The 21,464-nt window shown below is 47.6% G+C and overlaps 1 protein-coding gene across 6 annotated transcripts in view; it reads right to left on the bottom strand.

Moving 5' to 3' along the window:
- Positions 1-489: 489 nt before the first annotated feature.
- NVL (nuclear VCP like) overlaps positions 490-21,464 on the bottom strand; it is a 91,346-nt gene continuing 70,371 nt past the window's right edge. For 2 of the 6 annotated variants that reach the window (XM_047077171.1, XM_047077174.1), the window contains 4 exons: positions 13,510-13,586; positions 11,982-12,070; positions 9,330-9,400; positions 490-2,404 (listed from right to left, as the gene is read on the bottom strand). In XM_047077171.1, coding sequence (XP_046933127.1) covers positions 2,297-2,404; positions 9,330-9,400; positions 11,982-12,070; positions 13,510-13,586 — 345 coding nt within the window. In that variant the 3' untranslated portion in view covers positions 490-2,296. Of the gene's footprint in view, positions 2,768-9,329; positions 9,401-11,981; positions 12,071-13,509; positions 13,587-21,464 lie in introns of all 6 variants that reach the window. The other 4 variants (XM_047077173.1, XM_047077176.1, XR_006961672.1 and 1 more) reach the window with 3 other exon arrangements.

The raw sequence follows: 21,464 nt of genomic DNA, 5'->3' as shown, positions 1-21,464 counted from the left end.
AAAAGTAGCATAAACATTTCTGGAGCATGAAGGAGAGACTCTGGGAGGGGCTACAGCCGCGGACCCCACCGTGGGGAGCGCGGTAAACGAGGTGTAGCAGAAACACAGCACAGAGTGGGGCTTTCAGGACGGAGCAGTGACCTGTGGAAGCCTCAGAGGGGCTGTGGAAGGAGGACAATCTGGACGCCACGGGGACACAGCTGAGTCTGATGAGGGAGGAGACACTGACCTGGTTTCCAGCACCTTCCACAGGAGGGCACAGCTGGGGCAGCTGGAGATCTGGAAGGGGCCTGAGGCCACGGGACAGCGGGTCCCACGGCTGCTTTCTCGGTTGTGGGGGTGTCCTGGCGGCAGGAAACAAAGTATCTGGGGGTCACGCGGCCTCAGGTTGGCAACGTACCTCAGACCAGACGGCTCAGGGGAGAAAAGCTCTTTTTGCTGTGATTGCAACTTCTCCGCAGCACAGTTGAGAACGGTTCAAAACAAACGTTTTATTTAAAAAAAGTTATCAGTGATTTTATTTCAACAGTTAAACGTGTTTTACTTAAAGAGAGGGGAGGGTGTTCCCACGCGCGGCTGGTGGATGGGAAGCGTCCTCAGCTCGGAACGGGCCGCCATCCGCGTCAGGTCGGAAGGGGGGTCACCGGCTGAGGGACCGCTGCAGGGCTTCGTACATCACCTGGTCCTGAGAACAGGGGACAAGACACAGAGCTGGTGAGTGCGAGGTGGGCCGAGCCGTGCCCCCGAAACGCGTATGCGGATATCCCAGCCCCCCAGGGCCTCACGTGACCGTGACTGGAGGAAAGATCTTTAGGGAGGCGATTCCGTTCAATCGAAGCCCCCGGGACGGGCTCTAAGCCAGCACGACCGGTGTCGCTGCAAGAAGAGGGGCGAAGACCAGACAGGTGCGGGGACGCCGTGTGAGGACGCCCAGTCTCCGGGCCGAGGAAGGAGCCGCCTGCTCGGTGCGCGGCCCGCCCCACGTGCCCCCCCCCCACGGGGACAGAGGTTCGCCGTGAAAGTCGGGTGACGAGCTGCTTACGGCTCTATCCACGCAGCAAAGAAAGCCGGGTTCTAAAGTGTTCTGAGCGTGGACGGGCAGGGGACAGAAGCACCTGCAGTGCCGGGGCAGCTCCAGCAGGGTGGGGGGGGGGGCTGCCTTCAGGGGGATGCCCCGTGGGGTCTCGCCGGGGCCACACACGCATCTAAGGTCTGGGGCAGCGGCTCGACCGCTGCTTGTTTAGGCCGAGGCAGGGCGTGCTCGTGTTTTGAGCCCTCGAACGCCCGTTTTTAAAATCCAATGTCGTTCTTCTTTCGGATGCGCGAGGTGCTCGCGAGGTTCGAGGACCCGACGCAGTCGCAGAGTGAACGAAGCCCCTCCCGTCGACGCTGTCAGGTCTTCCCTCTGTGACACGAGCACTGACGCCGCTGCGTTTCCCTCGTGTTTGACTGAAGCGGCGGCAGAGCACACAGGACCCCTGCTTCCCGACGGCACGTTGAGAAGACGCTCCTCTCTTCCGAGTTGATCCGTCAGAGCCTCACAGCGGAGCCACCGTCGAGTCCGCTCCGCTGTCGTGGGTGCTTCCAGGGGAAGTTCCCAGAGCCGCCGGGCCAGCCGCAGCGGGAATCCGGTTCAGTCCCGGGAAAGGGCTGGGCCCCCCATCCCCTCGTATCCCGGCCAACAGGCATCATCAGGTTCGGAGACCTTTGCCTGCTGCCAGGCAAAGACTAGTATCTTAGTTGCTTTTCTTCCATTATCAGCAAGGTGAGGAGTTTTCCGTCTAACGAGCCCGTTGGCTTTTCCGGGAAGGGTCTGTCCCTGTTCTTCACCTAGCGCCTCTTTTCCGACATTTTCTGTGTCGGTCTTTTCCTCATCAATTTCTGGTCGTTCTGATTCACCCTTGGTGACATTAACTGCAAATATTTTCCTTATTTGGTCATTTGTCTTTTGACGAGTTTCTTAGCGCAGAAATTTTTATCCTCGTGTCAGATTCTGAGTCTTTCATTTGTGTTGCCGGGTTTCGCGCTGAGAGGAAACAAGGCACGCCCCGCTTGAACTTCCAGACAAATCTCTGGTCTCCTCCTACTTTGACGGTTTCAGATTTTACTTTTAAACTCTCCCGCCGCCCCCCGCCCCCGTCCCCCACCTGCAGTGTGACATGCGAGTCCGACTTGAACTTCTGGAGACGGCTTCCCAGCTGCCCCGACATCGATCACCGTGTTTCCATCACTGGTGTGGGGGACACTATTATGTACTGTATACTACGATCAGTTCCTGTGCCATTATCACAATGTTCTAATCACTGAGGCTTGTGTTTTTTAGGCCCCGCCCCCAGCTTGTCCGTTCTGCAGTTTCCCCAACTGTTCCAGTTTGCTTGGTTCTCCACATGCTCTTTGAATCGTTCTGGTTTGGTCCCCAAAACAAAACGAGCAAAAATGAAAACAAAGACCAAAGAGTAGGGCCACTGAAATGGTTTCAACAGTAACAAACGGCCTCAGCACTGACGTGTCTGCCGGCCTCCTCGGGGAACCTCTGCCAAAGGGACACGGACGTCCCGGCTTCCGGCAGGCACGAGGACAGGGCTGCTGAGAGGTGCACAGAAATGCAGCTACGCTCACAGAGGCAGCCATGCACGGCAGGCTCTTCAGCACGTATGAGGTTTCTGACCTTTTACGAGTGAGTTTACAACCAGTATCTTTTTCTGAGGACAGCCCTGAGTCAGATAAAGGCAGAACGGATGTTCTCTCTAGGCAACGACTCAGATCCCTGAAACAGAGGGCAGGGCGGATTTTCCACTCAAGAAGGAAACCCATTTCCTGGACTGTACTCAATGTTTACCCCGGTTTGAGACACGGATTTGAAAAAAAAAGTCTATGCACTTACTTCACTCATTTTTCCAAGTGCCTCTCAAACGGTTTCAAAGGTAAACATAGAGTATTAGTGAAATGCCCAATTAACTTTGAAATAGGATAAAGAAAGGGTCCTTGTATACCAATATCACTGCTAAATCATAAACAGTAAAGACATTTTAAGCATGCTTTGTTTATAACCAGGTTAAAACAATTCCTTTTTCTGCAGTAAAATAACTTTTTAAAATTCTAAAACATGATTTATTGGAGAAATATTAGAAAATATAGATCAGCAAAAAAAAAAAAAATTCTCATTTCCAGAGGTAACTATTATTATTTTGGTCTTCCAGAACTTTTAAATTACTATTTTGTCAATTTTGAATTCTTTTGAATAGGTGCTGCATTCTCAAGGTTCAAAGTTCAAAGAGGAGAAAAGGTGAACTTTTACACCCCTGTCCCCCTCCGCCACCCCCTCCACTCTCTCCCTACCAGCAGCTGTCACCCGTCTCCTAAGTAACTGTCTCATGAGGGCCAGTTAATCTGCCAAACAAGGAGGGGGCTGCCTTCACCCTGATGTTATGCCTCCTTTTTAAAAGATCAAACAAATTAAAAATCAGTTTGGTCATCTGCTTTATTTAGTATTTATTCAAAATTCATACTATGCCTACCTCCAAAAGAGAAGCTGTAGCTTCTTATTCACCAAGTTTTCCAGAAATCAAATATTTAAAGTTTAAAAACTTATGATCACCACAAACATTAAACAATAAAACAGTACAGAGTCTCACCAGCCCATACGTGTAGCCTCCCACGGATGTTCCTGAGAGAATAAAAAAATTCTACAAGGTCTGGAATGATAGGTTCATGACTGTTTTTAATAAAATCGGTCACACTGCCTTTGTCACGCGGCCGAGACCCTTTAAGCAAAGGCTGCACGCGAAGCACCTGCGACGTGGATGGAACTAAGGGGCCGGGTTAGTCCGTGTCCTGTGCACAGGGGCCCCGTCTTCTGCAACTTCTGCATCTGCGAGCCCAGCACAGGGCCTGCGCGCGTGCAGAGCTTCGCGATCAGGGTTGAAATCTGGATCTCAGGCAAGCTGTTAAAACACAGCTAGGGGAGAAGGGACTCTGACTTGAAACGTTTTTCTCTCAAGTGTCAGTGGGGTAGAAATAATCAGGGAAACGAGTGACCCGTGTACTCCTGAGTGGGAAGAAGAGAATCAAAGAGCCACGGCCACGACTTCGATGAGCTAATGAGCAGTTTCGTGGTGTGGCTTCCATAGAGGAAAGAAAACAAATCAGACCGTGTTTGATGAGGTTTCCTTCCTGATGGTGGAACAGTGCCAGAGTGAGCAGAGTGAAAAGACTGTCATCCGAGGTAACAAATATCTGGGGAAATAACCTCAAGGCCTCAACATTTACCAATGGCTGACTGGGTCTCAGGTCTCTGGTGAGCAGTGAAACCTGCACAGTGGTTATGCTGTGCTGGCCCATGGAGCGACACAGCCTAGACACAGGGCTCTGAATTCTGAGACGCGGCTGGCGGACGGCCGTCTTACTTGTCGGGTGTCTGTCCTAATAGGGTGACGACCCATTAGGTCCTCTCAGCACCAAACAGGACCTACCTGGTAGCCCGGGCAGGGATCTTTGGAGGAGGGAGCGAGGACAAGCAGGGATGGGGAAAAGGAAGGTCTGCTCACTGCCGTCACCACCCACCCTCAACCAGTTACCGAGGGCTTCCTGGGTCGGGTGACACACTGCTACGTTTGGCCTCTGAACTACGTGCGCCAATTAAGTGCGGACACGGAGTCCACCTGACGTGCTGTCACTGCCCAACTCCAAATGAAGAATCATGTGGTGCCAGGGAGGGAAGCGCTCTAAGGTAAGAAACGGCGCCAGCTGGCAGGCAGGTGCACCTGGCTTAAGAACGTGCTGGATATTTCAGGACTAGAATGACCGGCCCTGCAGATTTGGGGACGGTACGGGCACACCTTTCTTCTTGGATGTCTCCTGACCATGTATTCAGTGTTAACGCGTCTCGAAGCAATTGCCACTTCTGTAAGTACGTCTTCAGGCTAAAACGTGATGTGTTCCTTTTGCATTTAACAAAATCTAGCAATTCTTTTTCAGCGTGAAAAGATGACTCAAAATCCCAACCCGGCCACTAACAAGTCAATTAACTTGAGTACCAGAATCCTATTTACAGATTTTCATTCTAGGTCTTGAGGTCATGACCTTTATAAAAACTCTGTGGCCCTCACAACCCAGCCTGGCCAGAGTATCGAATTTCCTAACTGGCCACACTGGTTGGTTCTGGCGTGGGGTCCTAAACTGGGCTGGGCCGACCGCAGACTCCCCTGACACTCTCCCACCAGAGCCGGCAGGGAATTCTCTTGCTGGGGGGTGTCTGGGGTTGCAGGCAACCAGCTTCCCCCAGGAAACCCGTAACGAGGTTCCACAGCCAGCGTGCCCAATGCCAACTGTGCTCTCACGACCCTTGCTATGTGGACGAGTTCTGTTTCCCCCACTTATCTTAGCTGGATTGGGTTTCCATCATTTACAACCAAAAGAGCCCTGATATTAAAAGCAGAAAGAGGTGGCTTATAAATGGGCCACTCAGTTTCACATCCAGAAAAGCATCACCACAAATGCCAAACCTTTCTTTTGGTTTGATTTTACTTCCTTTCGGTTTGGCTTCTGAAATGGATTGTGTGACTCTGCCTGTGCCTCGAATTTCAATGGAACCGTCCTTAACCAGAAGGAAGACGTTCTTCGCCACCACCCAGAACTGAGAAGACCAAGAAAAAAGAAGGAACGGAGACCCCTCCAATAAACATAATATACACTGGTTTCAAATTCACCAGCAAAAGTATTATACAAAGGTGGTAAAGCAGACTTAATCCTTAATTATCATAAAAAACACGGGCAAATTTAGGAATCAGGTCAAGCAATTATCGAGCTTTGGATCACACATTTGTGGCTATTAGTAATAAAACCACTTGAGCAACAAACATGGAAACTTCAAAATTACAGCAGAAATTTAATCTAGAAAATTGATCTTTTTGGAGGCAAAACAAGTAAGAGAATGACAAATGAACCAGCCAAGGTCAATATATAAAAACGATTAGAAAACAAAATGAAAAACATTGACAAACAACATAAAAAAGTATACATTATTTGGGAATGCAGTTGATGAAAGATGTGTAAGATATTTCCACCAAAACTCACAACATTACTGAATAAATCAGGTGGATCTAATAAGTGAAATGAATTAAAAAATGAATAAACTCTGAGAAATTAAATGAATCTAAATAAATGGACAGATGTACTAAGTTTATGAATTTTTAACTTCTGCTCTCACAGCTGATATACAGATTCAGTCTCATTCAAAATCCCAACAAGCTTCTTTTTCAGGAAGCGATTAGCTGATTATAAACTTTATATGGAAACGCAAAGGGCCTAAAATAAACAAAACAATTTTGGGGGTGAAAAGGGACAGATTTGGAGAATTTATACTACCCGATTTTGAGACTTATATATCTATAATAGTCAAGACTGTGGTAAGAAAGATATAGCAGCATAAGGTCAGATGTAAAGACCAATGGAACAGCACAGAAAGAGATTCTTGCATTTACAGTCAATGGGTTTTCAAACAGATGGTGCGGTAATTCAGTAGGAAAGTTTTTCCCACAGTCGGGTCAGAGTCAGTAGGCAGCTGCATGGAAAAACATAACCATGACCCCTAAGTCGCATCAAACTAAAACAGTAATTTGAAATGGATCACAGGCCTAAACGTAAAGGCTAAAACTATTACGCGTCTAGAAAAAAACAAAGGAGAGAATCTTTGCAAACTTGAAATAGCCCAGACTTCTTATGACAGAACACGTAATACGTCAGCCTTCATCTAAATTAAAAGCTCCTGCACGATTTCGGCTCAGGTCACGATCTCTCATTCCGTGGTTCAAGCCCCGTGTCGGGATCTGTGCTGACAGCTCAGAGCCCGGAGCCTGCTTCGGATTCTGTGTCTCCTTCTCTCTGCCCCTTCCCTGCTCCTGCTCTGTCTTCCAAAAATAAATAAATGTTAAACAAAATTTTATATAAAAAAATAATAAAAGCTCCTGCTCTTTAGAAAGTTATCCTCTGTGTGCACATCTGATAAAAGCCTTCAATCCAGACTAAGCTAAGAATTTGTACAAACATTTATAATAAGGAGAGAAACAACTCAAGTTTTTAGGGGCAAAGCACAAGGACAGGAAACAAGAAATCCAACTGACCGGCAAGCATGTGAAAATATGCTCACCTTCCCGGTTGTTCGGGAAATGCCCCCTTAAACTACATGGGACACTGGTTCACGTCCCTCGGACGGCTGACATTAAAGGACAGTGACACTCTGGTGTTCGTGAGCCCGTGGAGAAGCAGAAGCCCTCACCAAGCGCGGGCGGAGCAGCCCGCGTGTGAGACCCAGCCAGGCCCGTCTGGGTGCTTACCACGAGAAGTGAAGACACGTCCCCCCTCTCTCCCTTGCTCTATCTCACACACGTTCAAGGGACCTTTATTCATAAAAGCCAGACCCCGGAAATGGCCGAGCGTCCCCCAGCAGGAGAAAGGACGAGACGCTGTGGTACATTCTTACCCTGGGAAACCGCTCTGCAGGAGGAAGGACCAAACTCCAAACGCACAACACCGTGCACCTCAGAGACATCACGCTGAGCAAAGAAGCCGGACGCGCCGAGTGCGCCACACAGCTCCACGTGTGCCAAGTCCTCAGACGGAAGAAGTCAGAGCGGGAAGACGGGTCAGGCCTGGGGTCGCCCGGAACACCGGCCTCCACGGACGCCCCAGGACCTCCTGCGGGAACGGAGGGTCCTGGCGCTGGCCACAGCTGTCGCATGTGGCAGGACTGTGCTCTGCTCCACTGTGCGTCAACTACATCTCAACTGAAAACAGGGAGGCTAGAAGGAACGGCAAATGTGGGGCCACGTCCACATCTAATTGCTGGAAAGGCCCCAGACTCCCGCCGCAGGTGAGGAATAATTTCAGCCGAAACGATCTTTTGCTGACGAAATCTTCGGGGGCTTACATCACTAGTCTCTTGTTGATTAGCAGGAAGAGCCCCGGGACTATGAACTGTCAAACTGTCCCCAGTTTTAATCGAGAAGACAGAGGTTTTTTTTTTTTTAATTTTTTTTTTTTTAACGTTTATTTATTTTTGAGACAGAGAGAGAGAGAGAGACAGAGCATGAACGGGGGAGGGGCAGAGAGAGGGAGACACAGAATCGGAAGCAGGCTCCAGGCTCCGAGCCATCAGCCCAGAGCCTGACGCGGGGCTCGAACTCACGGACCACGAGATCGTGACCTGAGCTGAAAGTCGGACGCTTAACTGACTGAGCCACCCAGGCGCCCCCGAGAAGACAGTGTTTTACAAGAAGATGCTCAGGGGAACGAGCACACATCCCTGTGGTCGACAAAATGCCTGGGAGGGGAAGGCAGACGGTTGTTTCTCCACAGACGGGGAGGACTCAGTCCCGGTGCAGCGGACTCTCGCTCGACTGCAGCCGGAAAAGCAGTCGGTCACATGCCTAAAAGATCCCACCGGCCCACACCAATGAACCGGGTGTTGTAGTTAACAGTGGTAAGGCTGGGGGCTCCTGGCGGGCTCAGTCGCTAGGACGTGCGACTCTTGGTCTCGGGGTTGTGAGTTTGAGCTCCACGATGGGTGTAGCCATCAGTTGACAATGAAATCTTTACAGAATAACTACACGTGGGAAGGTGGCCACCTCACCGAGAATGTTCAGAACAAGCCCGGAGGCTCTGGGACAGGGCAGCCCATCACCTGTAACCGCTAGGACTTTGACTCCCCGTTTTCGATCAGTAGTTACAGTGGGAAACACCAGGCCTAGGGTAATAAATGGCTAATGATTTAAAGGAAGTTTGAGTCCAGCAATAAGCAGGTCTCATGGCTAAGGCGTACAACACTCCTAGGACATAAAAGGCACGAAAGTGAATCAGACCAATGATGACGGAACCCGAGATAGAGGCTTCCTAGGGTTGGACACGTCCCCCAGTGGCCCTGTGTCACCGCAGCCACCCGGGTTACTACAGACGGGTCACCTTGGCACAGTAAGAGGCAAACACACAGAATCTGGTGTTTTACGTAAAGAAATGTCAGCCATTTCCTTTAGCCCTTTGCCAGCCTTCCGCAAGGACATTTGCACCGGCCTGGACACCAGGCTCCAGGCAGATAAAAGGCTGCCTGCAAGGGTGGAGAAGCTCAGATGACTGGTGAACCAGACTGATTAGAAATCCCAAGAGGGTGGAGACAGACACGAGGGGCCATTCCCTTCTGGCTTCAGTCTTCCAAGAAATACAAAAAACTACAATCTCTCAAGAATGTTCTCACGAAGGCAATTATTCTCCTTGTCATGAGCTACCGGTCTTGATCCCAGTCTCTTTTCTGTGCACATTTTGAGAGCATTTCTTACCTTTTTTGATATAGATGATTTTACTTTCTTGAAAGCTTCTTCAAAGTGCTTCTGACTGACCTTGAGCTCACCTGTGGGGCAGACGCACAGACACACGGGTGGGTACAGTGTGCTCACTTCCCATCGGTCAAGGGAATGTGGGGAAATGAGCGATCACATTGCTTCTGCTTTTTTTCAGAATGATTCAAGCCTGAAACAGTCTGCTTATCACATTTTCTGGACATTTTCTCATTTTCATTTAATTTACACACACCTGACCATATTTAATCTTACACACAAGTGCTTAAGTTTTATATCGGTGTCTATTGAGGCAATCAAAACAGTTTATTTTGGGACAAATTATATAAAAAAATTCTTTGTTCACCTTTAATCAGAGATTCTTACACTTTGAAAAAAACAAAACAAGTCCGTGTTTTCATTACCCGCCCCCCACTGTTTACCGAGCTATTATTAACATCTAACACACGCAAGTTTAAGGTGTGCCGTGTGATGGTCCGATACACGCATGCATTTGGGAAAGTGCCCACCACCACAAGGTTAGTTAACACCTCCCTCCCCTCACACAATCACTTTGTGTATGTGTGGTAATAACTTCGAAGATTTACTGTCTTAACATCTTTCAAATACATAATCCATACTGCTAATTGTAGTCATCACACAATACATCTGCTCCCCAGAACCCGCTCATCTTCCAGCAGGAAGTCTGTACCCTTTGACCAACGTCTCGCCATTTCTCCTACCTTGTGCTCATCAGATTTTACTGCAGGATACCCCGAAGAGACATCACATACCATGTGGGGGGCCCTCCTTTAACACTGTTTACCCCTTAATGGTGATACTTAATGAAGAATAACTAGAACTGTTCTTTAAAAAAATTTTTTTTCTTGGTGTTTATTCATTTTTTGAGAGAGACAGCGTGCCAGTGGGGGAGGGGCAGAGAGTGAGGAAGACACGAAATCTGAAACAGGCTCCAGGCTCTGAGCTGTCAGCACAGAACCTGATGTGGGGCTTGAACTCATGAACCGTGAGATCATGACCTGAGCCGAAGTCAGATGCTCAACCGACTGAGCCACCCAGGCACCCCCGGAACTGTTCTTTTTAAAGATAAATTCCAATAATTTAACTAGGAACAGACAGTATTATTCCATGGTGGTTACGAGTCAATGGAGCACCTGGGCGTCTCAGTCAGTTAAGCATCTGACTCTGGCTTAGGTCATGATCTCATAGTTCGTGAATTCAAGCCCGGCACTGGGCTCTGCACTCACAGTGCAGAGTCTGTTTGGGATTCTCTCTCTCTCCCCCTGTCCCCAACTCCAGCTCTCTATCTCAAAACAAACAAAAAGAGCCCATACATGTAATTAGATGTTATGGAATTATAATATATATATATAATGTACAAAGATAATAACACAACAATGGATTACAAGGAGCTCCGATTCTTTTAAAAATTTTTTTACAATTTTATTTTAGGGGGTGCCTGGGTGGCTCAGGCAACTGAATGTCCAACTCTTGGTTTTGGCTCACGTCATGATCTCATGGTTTCATGAGTTTGAACCCCATGTTTGGTTCTGTGCTGGCAATGTGGAGTCTGCTTGGGATTCTTTCTCTCTCCCCTTCTGCCTCTCCCCTGCTCACACCGTCTCTCTCTCTCTCTCTCAAAATAAATAAACTTAAAAAAAATAATTAAAAAAATTTTATTTTAGAGAGAGATGAGTAAGCGAGGGAGAGGGGCAGAGGCAGACAGGAAATCCCAAGCAGGTTCCATGTCCAGTGCAGAGCCCAATGCAGGGCTCAATCCCACGACCACGAGATTGTGACCTGAGCCGAAAACAAAATGTGCAGTCGAAGGCATCAGTCAGCAAGAGACCCGTTCAGAGTCCCTGGAGGACAGGGAACTAGAAATGCTAAGTGCAGCAGGGCAGGGGCATCAGAATGTGCTGAACAATCACCAAGTCACGTCCAAACAGCATTATTAGTAGTAGCGGCCAATATGTGGAGACAGGCCTGTAAATTTCCAGCGAGAAATCCTTAAACGCTGTCAGACTCGGCTCTCAGGCAGCACGCTCACGTGTCGGTCCTCTCAAGATACCCTAATTTTGCAAGTTACATCACCTACTTCCGAGAGGAATTTGAAACAGCTTATGATAAAAGAAGTTCAGGTGCCTGAATCCGACAATTAAACAACAAAAATTATGGCGTGGGTGGTGGGTGCTGATGAACGTCACGTGACCCACACAGATGCTGGGTGACGAGGAACAAAAGTTAGTTCGGAGACTCTCGGTAGCCAGAGGAAAGAAGGGAGGAGAAGAAAGAGAACATCAGTAGGAATAAAAAAAGACAAGTTTTGGAAATGCACGGAACAAAAGATCAATATGGACTTGACCTGCAGATGAAGTGCAGGCTGAGAGGACAGGGAGGTGCGTGTGAGGGTCCGTGGGACTCGGGAGAGCGCGGCCACGAATTGCAGGCGACCAGGCCAATGTGGCAGAAACCAGGCGAGGTGTGGGCTCCTGGACAGGCCCCAGCAGAACATCAGTGCTAACATCACAGGTAAGAGCTGCTATGACAGGGTCACTTTCCGGGTCAGTAGTGGCTTTAAGTGATATGGAGTGCTAAGTAAGTGGAATCGAGAAATTCTGGAATGAACGGTACCTTTCTTGCTCCCACTCTTTGGTTCTGCCATTTCCTGTCTCAGAGCACAGATAGAAGCTTCTCGTACCAAAGCAGAGAGGTCCGCACCCCTGCAAAAACATAACCATCCTCACTGATTTATTCTTAGACACTGCAAAGGACAGAAAGAAGTCTGACAGCAATTTTCAGTCACATATTACACAATTAGGAAAGAAACCAACCGATAAAGGTGGGGTAAACAGATGACGGTCAGTAGGAAAGAGCTTCTCACTTTTACTTAAAATATTTCTAACTTTTAGAAGAAGGGTAATTACGATGCAAATAAAGCAATGAATCGTAACTACTCCAATGCTAATAGCAATAGATACTGTTAATGCAAAAAGTGAATCGCCGAGTCAAGAGAAAGAAACTGACACATTTGTCGTAAAATCTTCATTCACAAGGCCTAGGCTGCCGACAAGCTGACCGCCCACACGCTCGCTACCTGACATCTCGAGTAAGCTCAGATAAGAAGTCATTTATGGCACCTAGTTCAAAACAGGGAACACAAAGGCTAGAAAGTCTTTAATACCCTTGATTCAAGCCTGAGCTGAGTGGACCTATCATAAATGAGCTAAAACAGGAAAACCAGCAAGCCTTCACATAATTACTCTGGGCAATAAATAATATGCTGTGTCAACATGGTTCCTGAGTTCAGCAGAAAACGCTGGTGCTGACTGGTGCTTCACCACATTACATCTTAAACAGTACTCCTGCAGCCCTTCGGGAAAGAGTTTGAATCTGGGGGAAATACCTCATTTCTAGCCATTAAACCTATTTAACGTCTGAAGTTGATAACCCCGATAATATATAAAATTTAAATGCCCACAGAGCTTACATTGTGAAGTGAATCTAATGTTTCTGTGGTTAGGTGCTGGTTTACAATGCTATTTAATAATTACACACACGCTTGGGTGTTCACTGCTCTCCTTAACACTGAAACCCCTTACACAGGTGTGGAGGTGTCTTTATCACAAATGAGTAGCTGAAGCCTAGAATTATCGGTCTCTCAAAGTGATTACAGGAGCATAAACCCTAAGCACACACCGTTCAACGTTAACCCTGCCCCTTTATAATGCACACCCTACGCTGTGTAACCCAAGGATGTGGCCCGGGCTTAGATCTGCTGTGACACGGCCTTTGTTGTGAACGGAACATCTTTTCAGATTTTAGTGCTTGAAGCTGTAAACTACTCACTTAAGCCTTTGCCCCGTTAACAGTAACTTCCCAAGAGGGCTGGGGTGAGGTGGAGACACTTTCCTTACAGGGTGGGAGGGGCGTTCACACGCTGTCACCACAGTGCTCTGATCACGTCCTGTCGTCCGGACAACCCCTGCACCTCGGGGTTCCTCGGGGCCTCAAAATGGGTGGTCCCTTCACTAAGAAGGAAGAGGCCGACAGAGGGGTTTCACCCCTGACTCAGTGCTCCCCGCAAGACCACTCTGCCTCATTTCGCCCCTGAGGAAACGGAGCCTGGGAGACATAACGGGCCCGAGACCCGGGTACTCACGAATAGCAGTCACAGCGAAGGTCCCCAGCAAGGGCTTCCAAACTGACATCTGCGGCCAGTGGGGGTTTGGTGCCGTTCTAAGAGAGAAAACACCGCTTCCAGTGAGGCTTTCAAGAGCAGTACCTTTCCACATTCTAGGCTCTTAGTAAATAGTCACGGCCGCTGGACTAAATGAGTATCACTGACCAGTTTGGGAAGAATTTTAAAAATTTCAGTTTCGAGAAGCAGGTTACGAAGCAGATGCCAACACTGACGAAGCGAAAGCAAACGACCGATGCCTGTGACGTCCAAAGAAAGCGTGCAGCCACAGCGGGAACAAAACCCGCCCCCCGAAGCTGTCCAGAGGGGAGGAACACCTCCCCTTGGCAGCTTACGCGTGGCGGACACTTGGGCAGTGCTCCGCTGTGATGCGGGACCGGCCGGGAAGGCGGAGCGGCGCAGAGCTTGACCAGGGACGACGACACAGCCCTTTGGGCTCCGCGTGTGCTTTCGGAGGCCTCATCTGAACCTCGATCTAGACTTTGGTGCCAAGGCCCCTCCGGCTCACACACCGAGGGAAGCCGGAGGGGACGAGCGTCAGAGCACGGCACCCTGCGTGCGCACACTGCGGATTTGGTGACATTTCAGTGACTGAAACCGCAGAGGCAAACAAAACAGTCTCTAGTGAGTTAAGATGTATGACCTGGTCAGAGGGTAGGTATCTGCTTTACTATCCTGACTCACAACTTACATACACTGCAGGCGGTCTTTCCGTTGTAGCAAACGCTATGTTAGAACACACAGGAAATAAGTGAGTAAACACGCCACTCAGCCTCAAGGTGAGTGTTAGGTATCAACGCGGCAGGCGCCCAGAGCAGAGGTTGCCGCCAGACGGCCGGGCTCTGCACGCAGACGTCCGGTGTCTTATCACTTCTTCCCAGCTCGGCCTGCGTAAGGATTTCACAAACTATACAACTGCGAGCTATTGTTTGATAAAACACAGATGCTCATCTAACATAGGTTCAAGAAACAGTTGTGTTTCCCGCTCGATGCACTCTGATCCGGGAAGTCCTCACGGGGAATAAACTCCAGGGGACCTCAGGCAAACAATCTTGGTGCTTTTTTCTGTTTTCCCTCCAGTTGTGTGTAAACTAGACGGCCAGACGGCATGATCTCTTCTATTGCACAGGTTTTCCATTTAGTCGGTTAACCGTGGGCACAGGTGGTGGCAGCAGGGGGAGCACAGCTTCTGTGGCTCTGGTGGTCACCTCTTCTCTTACTGTGGTAAAATGTACTTAACAAAATTGATCATTTTAACCATTTTTAGTGTAGGGAGTACGTCTGTGGTACTGTGCAGCCATCCAAGTCTACAGCTGTCTTCATCGTCCCCAAATGAAACTTCGGACGCACTAACCACTGACCCTCCCGTACCCCCTCTCCGGCCCCGGCAACACCACTCTATGGATGTAATTGCTAACGTTCATGTACTTTTTGAAAAAGATTGTATTTAATTTTTAAAAAATTCTCTGAGCAGACAAAACCAGTCTTATCATACAAATGTTAATTTGCAAGACTAACTTGACCTGGGTAATGTCTTGCTTATACCTCCGAAAATAAGATTATTTTTTTCTAAAAAAAATTTTTTTTAATGTTTATTTATTTTGAGAGGCAGGGGGAGGGAGAGAAAGCGCACAAGCAGGGGAGGAGCAGAGAGAGAGAGGGGGAGAGAGAATCCCAAGTAGGCTCTGCACTGTCAGCACAGAGCCCAATGTGGCAATCGATCACGTGAACCTTGAGACCATGACCGGAGCTAAAATCAAGTCAGATTATGAACAGATGGAGCCACCCAGGTGCCCCAAGACTTCACTTTTAAGTAGTCCCTACACCCGTGGGAGGTGAACCCACAACCTTGAGATCAAGTGCCACATGTTCCTCTGACTGAACCGGCCAGGTGTCCCTAAATGTTCTCGTTCTTGATCTGGAGGTTTTGTTTACAAAGACTCTTACAGTGGGTATGTAACGATACGTCCACTTTTCTGTATGTGTATTGTACTTCATTAAAAAGGTCTAAAAAGAAGAAATAACTTTGGATCAGGAATTAAGAAATCTGAGTTCTGCAGGTCAAGTCTGCAGCTGAATGAAGCTTTGGAAGTTCCTAAATCTTTGTTATTTTGGTAATAAAAAAACTAGTATCTACGTATTCTAAAAAACGGAAAAGGATGGAAAACTTCCAAATTCATTCTATGAGGCCAGCATTATCCTGATACCAAAGCCAGATAAAGACACCACAAAAGAGAACTACAGGCCAATATCCTGATGAATACAGACGCAAAAATTCTCAATAAAATACTCGCAAACCGGGGTGCCTGGGTGGCTCAGTGGGTGAAGCATCCGACTCTCGATTTCGCTTCCGGTCATGATCTCGTGGTTCCTGAGTCTGAGCCCCGTGACAGGCTCTGTGCTGATAGTGCAGAGCCTGCTTGGGATTCTGTGTCTCCCCCTCTCTCTTCCCCTCCCCTGCTCTCTCTCTCTCTCTCTCTCTCTCAAAATAAACACACAAACTTTAAAAAGGTTTTGTAGATCAATATGATACATTACATCAGCAATGGATAAAAAGGATAAAACCATATGATCCTTTCAATAGATACCGAAAAAGCATTTGACGAAGCACAACACCCGTTCACGGTAAGAACCCTCAACAACTAGGGAGAGGGAACATACCTCAATATCATAAATGCTGTATATAAAACACTCACAGCCAACATCATCCTCGATGGGGAAAAACTGACAGACTTTTTTCCCCTTACGGTCAGGAACAAGACAAGGGGTGTCCACTCTCACCACTGTTATTTACCAGAGTACTGGAAGTCTCAGCTTCAGAATCAGACAAGAAACAAATCAAAGGCCTCCAAATCAGCAAGGAAGAAATCAAACTTTCACTATTTGTAGACCACACTATACTCTATAGAAAATCTGAAAGACTCCACCAAAGCATTGCTAAAACTGATACCTGGATTCAGTAAAGTCATAGGATACAAAATTAATGTACGGAAATCTGTTGCATTTCTATACACCAATAATGAGGTAGCAGAAACAGAAATTAGGAAAACACCACCATTTATAATTGCACCAAAAACAATAGAATACCTAGGAATAAACCTCACCGAAGAGATGAGAGACGAGTACTCTGCAAACTGTAAAACGCCGATGGAAGAAACTGGAGATGGGGCGCCTGGGTGGCTCAGTCGGTTAAGCGTCCGACTCTCAGGTGTAGGCCACCTCCATCCAGAACACTTGCTTTTAGTTTACGTCTAGAAACTACAGTCCCAGAAGCTGCACGTATCTGCAAAAATGGCAAAATCTTACTAGGCCTTTTTATGTCCTGAGAACCGAGTCTGGAATTGTCAGGTTGGAGGCTCGAAACTACGGCCGGACAGAAATGTGGGTTCAACTTCACTTGCAGCTTGGATCCTACCAACTGCTGCCAGCCCTTTGGGAAATTACAGCGGCCACCATGAGGAGTGTTACAAGTAGATACGATTACTCTTTTTTTAAGGTAGGCTCTATGCCCAATGTGGGGCTTGAACTCATGACCTCAAGATCAAGAGTTGCCTGCTCCACTGACTGAGCCAGCCAAGCGCCCCTGATAGATCATCTAAAAAATTTTTTTTATTTACTTATTTTTGAGAAAGAAAGAGAAACAGAGTGTGAACAGGGGAGGGGCAGAGAGAGAGGGAGAGACAGAATCGGAAGCAGGTTCCAGGCACCGAGCTGTCAGCACAGAGCCTGACTCGGGGCTGGAATTCAGGAACCGTGAGATCGTGACGTGAGCCGAAGTCGGCCACTTAACCGAGTGAGCCACCCAGGTGCCCCGTCCCTGATAGATCATTTTAAAAATACACTTAAAAACAAGGGTTCCAGGGGCGCCTGGGTGGCTCAGTCGGTTAAGCGTCCGGCTTCGGCTCAGGTCATGATCTCACGGTCTGTGGGTTCGAGCCCCGCGTCGGGCTCTGTGCCGACAGCTCAGAGCCTGGAGCCCGCTTCCGATTCTGTGTCTCCCTCTCTCTCTGCCCCTCCCCTGTTCACACTCTGTGTTTCTCTCTCTCAAAAATAAATAAACGTTAAAAAAATAATAATAAAAAAAAAGCGTTCCGAAACCAAAGAGAATGGGATACTTATCTAAATTGGCATGAAGACGCCTCCAAAATGCTCCAAAACTCCAAAATTGCTACAACGAAAGATCTATGGCAAATGCTAAAGCGAAATGAGAGACGAGAGGCTGTGAGACATCACTGGCTCCCCACCTCCTTCTAGTTCTCCTCAGCCTCAACCCCTTTCACTCTGAGGAGACTATCAAATAGGTGCCTTTCCAAATAAGACTACCCAAGGCCACAGCCACGGCCACGGCAATACTCTTGGGGCAGCTTTCAATCCTTGGCCAACTGCCAAATTCAAGGTCCCAGCTAGATAATTTCCTAAACCCAAGGAGGATCCTTGAAGGTTTCTACACTTGCGTTCACTCCAAAGATTAATGGGTTGATAGGAGGCAGGAAACAGGATGACAGGCCACGGATCCAATTTTGAAGGACGAACTCTGGAACAAGAGTGAACAAAATCGGCCTAAGTAGCTCCAGCACAGACACCCCATCTCCCCAGTAAGGAGGGCCCCGCGGGCCATCCCCGAGCTGGTTGAGGCTGTGGGGGACCCGCTGGCTGGCACGGCCTCACCCCCAGAACAGCCGGGGCAAACGGAGATGATACTTAGTGGGAAACCTTGTCAAAGTCTGGCAGGTGCAGGGCCTCTCCCTGTCCTCACACCTGCGTGGAAACTACACGTGGGATCCTGGAAACAAACAAGAGCCGCCCGAGGGTGAACGTGCTCCCCCCGAATCAGCCCTCCCAGACCTCTGTGTATCCAGCAGAAAAAGAAAGAGAAAAATTTTTCTGCACCCTATTTGGTGACGACTCTTTAAGTCCAAGGACTGGTTCGATATTGCCAGAAACATTTGCTGTTTGTCCCAGCTAAAACAGACAGCATATTTAAAAAGACTTTTTTAGTACTTGGCTAAAGTAGAAGCTGATATTCAGAGCCTGCTTAGGAACTTTTTCCCGGCCTTGTCCCCTAAACTATGTACCCAGACGGAAAGAAAAGCCTTCCATAGGCTTTGTGGAAGGATTCCTAAGACTCTTAAAAATACAAAACCCAACCCAGGTATTTGGAGCTTTCTTTCCCCCAAGTTCACATGATCTAGGATAATCTTTGGTGACTAAAAGCTACTTTCGGTTTGTTGGTGTAATCAGAATAGACATGTCTTTGAACTAACATTGAATATAAGGCAACTGTTATTCTACCTGGTTTGCTAATCAGATACATTCCTGTTACCAGTTACAAAACCGGCTGGTCAGAAAACTAACTATGTGTCCCAGGTCAACGAAGTTTTCATAAGTAATCCAGAGGCACTGGGGTGGCTCAGTTCACTGAGTGCCTGATTCGATTTCAGGCCATCATCTCATGGTTTGTGAGTTCAAGACTTGAGTGGGGTTCTGGGCTGACACTGCAGAGCCTGCTTGGGATTCTCTCTCTCACTCTGCCCCTCCCCTGCTCGTTCTCTCTCTTCCAAAAAAAAAAAAAAAAAAAAAGTAATCTAAACATAACTGTTAAGAACAATGATTTACACAGATGTAAATGGGAACAATTTCTAGGTGGAATTTTCAGCAAATAGTTTCTAAAATCTTTTGGTTACTCAAAACCTTAAAGCTAAAGTTTGCTAAATGATGAGTTAAATGAAATTCACTGCATATCTAGGTCATCCCCAAATGAAATACCCAAACACTACTAAAACCAGGTTCATCTACATTTGGCTTTGCAGAGGAACATGAGATTCTTGGGTCTGGGAGGAAACATGTTTTGTGTTGCCAAAGCATTTACTGTGAGGAAAGCATACAGTTCTAGCAATTATAAGTATTTACAGGAGCGCCTGGTGGCTTAGTCGGGGAAGCATCTGACTCTTGGTCTCAGCTCAGGTCATGATCTCACGATTGTGAGTTCAAGCCCTACGCTGGGCTCCATGCTGGGCATAAAAAAAAAAAAAATTAAAAAAAAGAAGTATTTATAAATTTGCAAAGGCACAGAGGGCTAGTGAAGGGACAGTTCACGATTGTTCACTTCTTAATTTTCATTATAAATTAAGGTTTTTAAAAGTTGAGAAATAATTTTATGCACGGTCAAAGTAAGATTGAATTTTAAGGGTTAAAAAAAAAAAAAAAGCTTTAATACCAAGTGTGCTTATGCACAACTGAATCTGAACTTGATTTCATCTGTAGCAAGGACAAGTTTCCTTGGATTACTTCCCAATTTCAAATCCTAAATGTTTTGTTTTGTTTTTTTATCTTAGAATTAATCTTGAAATTGACCAGAGGGCCCCTAAAACATCTCAAAAGATTTTTTTCTCTCCTTCTAGAGGGAGATGTTGAAACAAGGCTCACTTGATGTGTAAAACCAACATGTCAAGTAAGAAGTACAACCAGGGTGGTATTTGTGCAGTTACAGAACTATTGCAGAGAGAGTCTGAGACGTCCTGGAATAACGTTATCATCATAAAACCAGTTTTCATTTAAAAATGCTGCGTCACAGAACCAATCAAATCTCCCATCAACTCTGTCACAATGAACTCTAATCAGATCTTTAACAATGGGCCCTGTTTGAAGGTGTTTGTCATTTATAGAGAGTTACTGTTTTACTCAGATGCTTTTGCAATAATGTTCCTGCCAAAGTGGGTCATCAAGGAGGTTCACAGCAACGCCCTGGCAAACACAGGTTTCTGGTGACTTCAAGATCATAAAAACGAACTGGGTAAGAATTTCCAGAGCTCATGGCAAAACCTGATTTGAACAGAACAAGAATTACTCACGTGGGACTGAATGAACTGAGGTTACAGATTTTACCACTCTTGCTTGAGGCACGGGTTCTTTACGTTTTATTTTTCCAGATTTGAGGAACCAGACGTGACCTACAACAGTCAGGTAAAGGACACCTTCGGAAACAAAGATGAAACATGTACTATCTCCCTACCTGATCCCCTAACATCCGAAAAATGAAGGTAACTGTGGAGACAAACTTCTCCGCACCTCCGTCATCCTCCCTTCTAATCCTGTCAGGTGCCTCTGAGGCTTTGTTACCCACCTGTCACGAGACCGGTCCTGAATTCCAGTTTCCTCAAACACCTGGCTACAACTCTCCAAAATAACATTCCACTTCCTCGGCCCCCTTCGTGAATGAGGATCTCTGAAGGGGCCATGCCAGGTGGTCCTCGCTGCCCAGAGGGGCAGCAAACTTTGGGCTTCACCTCTGGGTACACGTCACACGGCACAAGAGGTTCCGCCTGCGCCAGCGGGACCCGAGCTGGGGGGAGAAGCGATCACCATCGAGGTGGCCTGCTTCCTCCCAGCACGCCAGACGAGGCCTCCACACGGTCACTAAACACAAACCCCTCTCCCTGGCATCGGCCTGAAAAGACAACGTCATCATCCGTATCGCCCAGGCCAAGACCAAGGGGGTAATCCCACCTCCACATGACCGCTGTACTTGCCACGAGCCTCCTGCCTCGGCTTCTCTCGAACAAACTCAGCCCCTCTCCATCACCCGTCTCTCTGCACCTACGGTCCATTTCCCTGTCTCTAACAAACCCAAACCCAGGGAGCCCTGCGTCCAGGCTCTATACAAAGAAGACACAAGGCACAGGTAACCAGAATAAAACCATCCGCGTGGTCCTCAGACCCTTAAACTTTGCTGGACTCCCTGGCTGTACCAGAAGGCTCTCGTGATTCAAAATTAGCTCCTTCTGGCAGGTCCCAGCTTCCGTGAATTTGGCTAGGAATAAATGTAAATGAGGCTAAGATGAGGAACCTCTCCTTAACTCTTGAAAATCTGCCACTAAAGCAGAGTCATCTAATGAAAATCCTCGGCCCAAGTTGTT

The sequence above is a fragment of the Lynx rufus genome, unplaced genomic scaffold, assembly GCF_022079265.1.
Source record: "Lynx rufus isolate CCGP_SWC_20201006 ecotype Redwood Valley unplaced genomic scaffold, mLynRuf1.p SCAF_15, whole genome shotgun sequence".
Taxonomy (NCBI): domain Eukaryota; kingdom Metazoa; phylum Chordata; class Mammalia; order Carnivora; family Felidae; genus Lynx; species Lynx rufus.
The sequence above is the reverse complement of the archived record's forward strand: the minus strand, read 5'-3'. Positions and strand labels throughout refer to the sequence as shown.